This window comes from Mangifera indica, chromosome 3 (genome assembly GCF_011075055.1).
Source record: "Mangifera indica cultivar Alphonso chromosome 3, CATAS_Mindica_2.1, whole genome shotgun sequence".
NCBI lineage: Eukaryota > Viridiplantae > Streptophyta > Magnoliopsida > Sapindales > Anacardiaceae > Mangifera > Mangifera indica.
The window spans coordinates 1889357-1897592 of record NC_058139.1 but is presented as its reverse complement, the minus strand read 5'-3'; the positions used below and the strand labels follow the sequence as shown (position 1 = coordinate 1897592).

The following is an 8236-nucleotide window of genomic DNA, read 5'->3' as shown; positions in this document are numbered from 1 at the left end:
AATATTTACTGATACAAATATAAGTAACAGAAAGAGAGAGACATGAAAATGACCCCCGATTTTAGTTCATGTAAACAGGACAAATCACGAAAGCGTTGCATCCACAGAGGAATCATCATCTTCGTCATCTTTTTCAGAAATGATATTATTTTGGCCAAAGGACAATTTCCCACCCAAAGTATGTTGCAATCTTAAGTTTTCATTATTTATTTTTGGTAATATCAAATACCCACCTATGAGGATGAGCAATTAAAATTAACGGAACTCTAACCCCTTAAAAATTTATCTCTTTTTACCCCCTTAAACTTTAAAAACTAAAAGTTTCTCTCAGCTTAAGTTTTAAAAAATGGTAGTTTCATCATAGGGTTTCGTTTTGAAATCTCCAACGATATTTTCGGCTCCATTGCTGACAGTCTCTCCCGACCAAAGCATCATCTCCTTTCGACGATCTCTTTCCTCCTATTTGGATGCCCAATCGACATCGTAGAAGGTCATCCTATGATCGTTCCACAGGCGAAGCGATTTTCATCGATTTTTATGTTTTTCAGAGATCGAAAATGGCAAAGAAAATTAGTACATTTTTCTTACTGTTGTTTGAATGAATTTATTGTTAAGATTATTGAGATTTGAAGGAAATTTTGCGGTTTAAAATTCTAGAATTCTGATTTTGAATAATGTAAAAAATGTTTTGATTCTTGATTATTTTGGTTGAATTTCTTGAGGAGTTTTGTGTTATAGGATATGTATATTTGATTTGTGTTCAAATTGGAGGCAGAAACAATGATTTTAGGTCAAAAAATGGGTTAGAACAGTCGGTGCTCATGTCCATTGGAATAGTAGACCCCACAATCAGGATGAATTGCCCCACGATTAGAAGTGATTGACAGTGGGTTAAGGGGTGAAGTAGTTTTTTCAAAATATTAGGGAGTTGGGAGAGAACGATTAGTCCACGAGGGGTGTTTGTGAAATTTGTCATGAGACAATGGGTGAATACTATAGAAACCGTGGATTGGGGAGAAATTTACTTTTTTTTAACTATAGAGACGCAAAGGATTAGAAAATTACTGAAGGGACAAAGGATAAATATTGGACCTATGTATACTAGATATTTTTTGAGGGGGTAAATTGATATTTTTTATATCTAGGGTTTTTCGACGTATAGTTTTCAAATTTTATTTTTATTTTTTTTGTTTTAGGGTTTTTCAATATATAGTTTTCAAATTTGACATTAAATTTTTCAATTTTTATGCTTTTTGACACATTTTACGATGTAATAACGAAATTTCAGTTCGATATTTCGATTTTTTCGTTTATAGGATATATTGATTCGTATTTTCGAATTTCAATTTCGTTTTCAGATTTCTGAAAGATTTTTCGATTGGTGACATTTTAACATATTTCAATTTATAAAATTTGAATTTTAGCTCCGTTTTTTCAATTTTCGTTGTTTTATGATAAATCGACCGTATTTTTTAGATTTTCTAACGATTTTTTTATTTTTGACATTCTAAGGTATTTTAACATATAGAGTTCGAATTTCAATTTTGTTTTTTCGATTTTCACCTTTTAGGATAGATCGATTTATATTTTTCATATTTTCGAACGATTTTTTTATTGTTGACATTGAAAGGCCTTTCAACGTATAATATTCGAATTTCAGTTCCGTTTTTTCAATTTTTGTCGTTTTAGAATATATCAACTCATATTTTCAAATTTCTGAACGAATTTTTGATTGTTGATATTCTAGGGTATTTCAATGTACAGAATTCGAATTTTAATTTCTTTTTTTCGATTTTTACCTTTTTAGAATATATCGGCTTATGTTTTCAGATTTCTTAATAATTTTTTTATTATTGATATTTTATGATATATTAACATATAGAATTCAAAATTCAGTTTTTTTTTTTCGATTTTTACCTTTTTTGTTTTAATTATTTTTCTATCTTTTTTTTTCTTTTTCTATTTACTTCACTTAGGGGTAAAAGGGTATTTAATATAATTTCCCACTAAAAATTCCATGTGAATAGATAGGGTCCACGTGTCAGATTCAGCGATTCCATCAATGTGATGTATATGCGGTGCCAGCTCTTACCTCATCTGACATCTCCACTCCCAAATTATAATTATTATATTATTTATTAAACTTCTTAATTCCCATTATTTTTAGGCCTAAAGCCATTTCTCACCCAAACTTTTCTCGAATAAATTTTGGATCCTTTAAATTTGAAATGTTTATTTTTTACCCATACGTAAATTCCATTAGCATAAATCATTAAAGACAGAAAAGTCATTTTCGCTCCAAAACTAAAAAAAAAGACAAAAACATCAAACTACTACCACCCTTCCCCAATTTGTCTGCACTCTTTGCAAAATTTTGCAGCATATTTTCAAATAATTATCAATTAAAACCTCTAAGTGAAGTTCTACAGTTCTAACATGAAAGCAGGAAATAACATTGCAAATTCTCTATGAGTAATGAACTCTGAAGGGTCCTCTCTTTCGGCATACAAATCTCTAAACAGTACAGTTTCCTCCATTTGAATGGGTGGAAAGTGTACTTTTCAAATTGAAGGAATTTATTTCGGTAAAGTTTAGGTGGGAAATGGGTATTCGGCCTTATTTATCTAATCAAAGTTAGAAAATAAGGAAAGCAAGCCCGCAAAGTGTAAAGTATATAATAATGGTGTTTAAATCTTATGGTAGAAGCAATCGAGTTGACTAACACGTGACAATTGCATTGAAAATTGGGGAATCAACTGACTAATTATCATTAACCTAATTTGGCCCTAATATTGGTAAAAATAAATGCCATGAAAAATTCGCAAAAGCCTCTCGATCCAATTCTATAGCAAAAATAAATAGAAATTAGAATCCCTCGACTTGGTAATTTTTACTCAAATTTTAATCTAATTTTAAAAACATCTTTATAATAGATAAAAAATTTAAATATTCACTTATAAATTAACTATTGTCTAAATTTTTAATTAAACACCAGTGTAAAATTATCGTTTTACCTATAAACCGTAAAACTTTAAAATTTATATTATTTTTTCTCCCAGATTTTAAAAACTAATATTTCAATATATTCTTAAAATTTAAAAGTTCAAATTTCATCTTTAAGATTTGTTTTCTTCTTCAACCACCATTATTTTGATCGATGGTTGACGTTTTTTTATCTATCTTTTAGATCTGACTATGAAGGATGATGAAAAACAATCATCCAGACGTGATGACTCGTTAGGAAGACTCGATAAAGGATAATGTTTCGTCATACTTCGTCATTCTTTATCATCACGTCATTCTTCGTCTAGTCTTTCTGATTTAAATAATACTTCATTGTTTTGGGTTGTCCTTTGTTAAAAAAGACTTTTGCTTTTTTCTGATTATCGATCAGTTTTCTAAGCCATCAAAGATGAAACCTATAAATAGAGAAAAATGAGTTTTTTTAGGTTTAATCATAGAGGATAAATGTGAATTTTCTAAACTAAAAGGGATAATAATTAAATTTTTTAAATTTAAAGCTTAATAGATAAAATAATAATTTTTTTCTTGCTTCTAATTAAAATTTTAAATAATAATTAACCCATAAACAGATATTAAAAATTTTTATTTATCATAAGTATCATTATGAATTTAAACTAAAACATGGGTGAGGAATTGCCCTTTTCCCTGTAGAATAAGCCTGTAATATCGGGAGTGGTTGGACGCAGCCAAGTACAAAGCAACTTATCCATTCAAACTTTTGTAATATCTTATACACACAAATGGTGAAGAGATTAATTAATATATATATATATATATATGAAATCATTTTTTTTATTATACAATTATAATTATCTTTTAGTTTAATTCTGTCTTTAAAAAGAAAAGTTTTTGAGATTTATAGTTGATCAGATGAATTGGCTAACTAATTATGATCGAATAGGTTGTCGATCGATCAAGTGTGCTATTTTATGTATTAGTTAGACGAAAAAAAACCTTAATAGTATTTTAGATATTTTATATTTTATGTTAGATATGTATAAAAAAAAGTAAATACATATATATACAAGGAAAAAAATAAGGTTATTTTAATTAATATATGAGTATTTATATATAAAAATAAAAAGAATTTAGTGTTAATATAAATCATTTACTCATTTAGTGACATCCCAATTTGTTTGACTATTTTCTACCTAAGTTTTAATGCAAAGACAAGTGATATAAGATTTTGAAACTCTAAAGAAAAAAATAATTTTTTTAAAACTTAATTATCGAAAAAAATTATTAATTTTTTAAATCAACAGAAAAAATAATATAATTTTTTAGAGTTTTAAAATTAAATAATCAAATAACTATTTTATTTTTAAATTTAATAAAAAAATTTAACAATAATTAACACATGATTATTCAATGGATTTATCCAAGTTGTTTGATCCAAATTTTTAAAGCTATAATTATAGTATCCCTCTTGACAGCCACGGGAAGACACCAAGGAAAATGAAATGCCAGTAATCACAAAAGAAAGGACAACAACAACAATTAAGGAAAATAAATTATGATGCATCCTCCCAAATTTGAAAGTGAAAGCACTCTTCGTTTCTCTTTTTTGTCGCATACAATAACTCCAATTTCGAAAGGTAGTAGGCCATGGGGATTTGGATACATGCCAACTTTTTTATGTTATAAAAACTCAAAATTCATAAAAAAAAGAAAAAATTAAATGAATGCGAGGAACTAAAGATGTAACAACACAAAATGTGGATGCTTGTCATCTAGTTCTAGCTAGACCTTCTAGCCGTGCCCTTTTTGGGCTCTTAAGAGGACCCATTTGGGTTGCCAAATGAACACAACCATCTAGCTCAAAGGCCGAACAAGTGAAAGTAATCAAAACGTCAATCCAATTTTCTTTCTTGGGTAAACTTTACAACATCCTTACAAGTGAAAGTTTTGTGATTGATCTTATCCTTACAAAATTAGTTAAATCAAGAATTTGATTTTAATATATTATTAAATAAAATTTAAATTAATTTTTTTTATAGATAAAGTTTATTAATTAATCACTTAAATAACGTATTTTAAAGTATGTTATCGAGACTTGTTTAGCCGATATAGATGTTTTGAAATTTATAATGTGATTGGATGACCTAGACAAAGTCCAATATATATTGCTGCTTGTTTATCTCCTCGCAGCTTTTGCTTGAACCAGAAATTGCCCATGCCTCCAGCAACAAAGATTTAACCCATACTCCCTTCAATTCAATCAGTACTTCCCTTTTCATGTAAACTCCTCCATGCAATTATCAAGCTCTTCAACCGAGCTTCTTTCTCAGTTACTCTCTCCATTGATGTGATGTGAAAAAGCATGTCTGCCTGACAAATTTATATTATATTATTTTGTATATAATGGCAAACATAAGTACTCTTGTAAAATGTGATATACATTGCAAGATAAAATATGATGATAAGCTCGGTCTTCATTCAATACACCCAGACAATTTTGTTTTATATACTTGATTTCTGTAGCCTCCTTTTTTATTATGCCAGTATATGTACTTAGATAAATTAGACATGGCAGGGATTCGAATATAGTAACAATACATGCATTAAGGATGGATACAAATAAATTTTGTTTTGAATTTAGTGCATTTCAAGTAGCAGGATTAATTTAATGATCCTGGAATATAGGTGTCCAACCTTAATGGACTAATTGGAAAGGTACAGGCTGTAAATCCAGTGTGGGACGTGGAAGGTTTAGATCCTCTTGTTTCAAGACGCTCAAGAATGAACACTGGTCATAACTGGATTCCGTCTTGAAACCAATAATCACGATTGATTTCCTTACACGGGGTTGATGATTTGTTCACAAGTCTGTTATGTCGATTATTGTTCTCTCTTGGCTGTTGAATGAATGACTATTCTACGTGGATAGCATCCTCTCCATTGATAATTGCAATTACCATTATTTCCCACAACGATCATCATTGAAATTAGGGTAAACGTATATGATAAAATGCTACTTCATTTTTAATTAAAATCTAACCAATCATACGTTGATATGCTAATATTTGTACATGTGTTTGGATCGCTACCAATTAATTGGAGCCGCATGAGTGTTATTACAGATTTATAATTAGAATCCAATTTGTGGACAAACTTATATGTGCTGATTATGTATAGAGAGGAATATTAGAAAGAAGAAGGCCTTTTATTATATATAGGTTGCATAAACATAAGCTTGCAAAAAGGATTCTCTAATCATTCCACTGCAACTAATAATACGTAATAATGCAGTGACAGAGAGACCTAAAAGGGGAAGAAGAAGCAGAAATTCAGATAGACGATTGGCTACATTGCCTAAATTAAATGAGCTCTCCTAATATTCATCCTCAACACTATTGCGTAAGTAAGTTCCGGATTATAGCAGCTTGGGCAGTGTCAGTTGTGGCCAATAGCTCAGATAGTCTTTCGCTAAGATCATCAACCTCTCTGTGCAGGTTTCTAATATAGTTGCATGTCTCTTGTAATACCATGGCTGCCGAAACCTGCAATTAATACATCAGTTTTAATACAGTGATCAGAAAATTGGAATTTACTACATTAGTAAATATGGAATACCGTAAAAACTATCTAATTAAGCTTCTTGAACACCTTTTTGTCAAATTTTGAGGCGTCTTTTGTACTTTTGTATCGATTTTCTGGGAACTAGTAAGTCCTTTTTTCTATTCAAGCTTTCATTCTTATTCTAAAGAATCTTAACCAGAAAATTGAAGTTGGAGACCTATTATAATTCCCTATAATGAAATAGGCTTCTCAAATTCAAGACTGAAGGAGAAGTAAGCAAATTCACATATACACCATATCTCATGAGACATTGTTTACTTGACGATCTAGCCTCTTTATTCAAGTTCCTACTTTAGGGTTGACTGTAAACTCTGAACTGAATTCTTAAAAAACCCAACAAAGTGTGCAAATATGCGAAGAAACTCTAAATACTCATAATACAAGCAAGCATTAGGCGATCCGAAACAGTCCTTATATATTTCTGAAGGAACAAAAACTAATGAAAATAAGAATGTTGAGAAATAGTGAACTAGTGTGTGTATGTGCGCGTGTATATATATACACCTTGTCAGAGCGGCTATTGCGAAGCTCGGGAAGAAGTTGTTGTAACTTGGAAACAAGATCATTGATTTGATCATCAGTGATCCTTGAAGCTGCGGACTGCCTGGTTCTTGACCTTCTGCCAGACATCTTCTATAACAAGAAGTGTAACGAATGGGAAGTAAGTAACTGACTAGTGACTGAACTTAAAAGAGAAAAAGATAAGTTATGAAGATGTAAGAGAAAGAGAAGAGGGCGCAAGAACACAACAAGTAGTGGTGTTGGGGAATGGAGAAGACAATTGCACGGGAGAAAGAAGTAATCTATGACGGTATTTAAATAGGGTTTTGGAGAGAGAGAGAGAGAGAGAAATAAATAAAAAGAAAATCAGCTCTCTGGAGATACGCCATACAGTCTTTTTTTATCTCTCTGCGTTTGTTCCCAAGCTAAGTGATGAGTGCAGCATCAGCCAGTTCCCATTTCCATCTGAACAAATGGAATCTCTTTCTTTCTCTAAGATTTAATCAACTTGTGTTTGTTTCTGGTCAGTCCCTAAACGCAATATCATGTTTTTTTTAATTAATTTTCCTATCAATTTCTAAACTTTTCTTCTTTTTGTTTAAATCAAATACGAGAAAAATCTCACCATCTCTTGTATATAAGATTTCTTAATTGACCAGTCAAAAAGTTTACAACACGCCGTGTTCTAGCCCTAACCCATCCATATAAACCTGCTACCTCGGCATCCCAAGTAGTGTTTCTACTCTAATTTGATACAATACTAATTTGGTTTCATTCTTATTCTATTTGATTTTGATTTATTATCTATTATTTTTCATATTTTATAGATTAGAATTTCATTTCACATATATACTATAATGTTATATATTTTGTATAAGTTTTACTCAATAATATTAATTTAATTTGCAAATTTTTCATAATACCAAAGCAGTAATATCTTTCGATCTCCTTCCGTTTGAAAAATTGACCTTTTCCCTTTCTAAGGTTTCTTCTTTTTGTTTTAATTTTAATCACCCTCTTCACTTTTAAAAACTTTTAGTTAACCTTCACAACTACAAAGTATTATTTCTGATTATTGATATGATTCTGACTTGTTTTATATTATTTAAACTAATTCATTTATTAAAATTTT

At 30.0% G+C, this 8236-nt stretch overlaps 1 protein-coding gene across 2 annotated transcripts; it reads right to left on the bottom strand.

Annotated features, from left to right (window-relative positions):
- Positions 1-6168: 6168 nt before the first annotated feature.
- Positions 6169-7619, bottom strand: LOC123211141 (transcription factor PRE3). 2 transcript variants are annotated; one of them, XM_044629683.1, is made up of 3 exons: positions 7354-7619; positions 7108-7236; positions 6169-6524 (listed from the first exon to the last, which is right to left on the bottom strand). In XM_044629683.1, exons 2-3 carry the CDS (start codon positions 7231-7233, stop codon positions 6375-6377), a joined length of 276 nt encoding a protein of 91 aa, XP_044485618.1. In that variant the 5' UTR covers positions 7234-7236; positions 7354-7619; the 3' UTR covers positions 6169-6374. The 2 variants fall into 2 exon arrangements, with proteins under 2 accessions (XP_044485618.1, XP_044485617.1); XM_044629682.1 differs by having other exon boundaries at positions 7108-7617.
- Between the last annotated feature and the right edge of the window lie 617 nt (positions 7620-8236).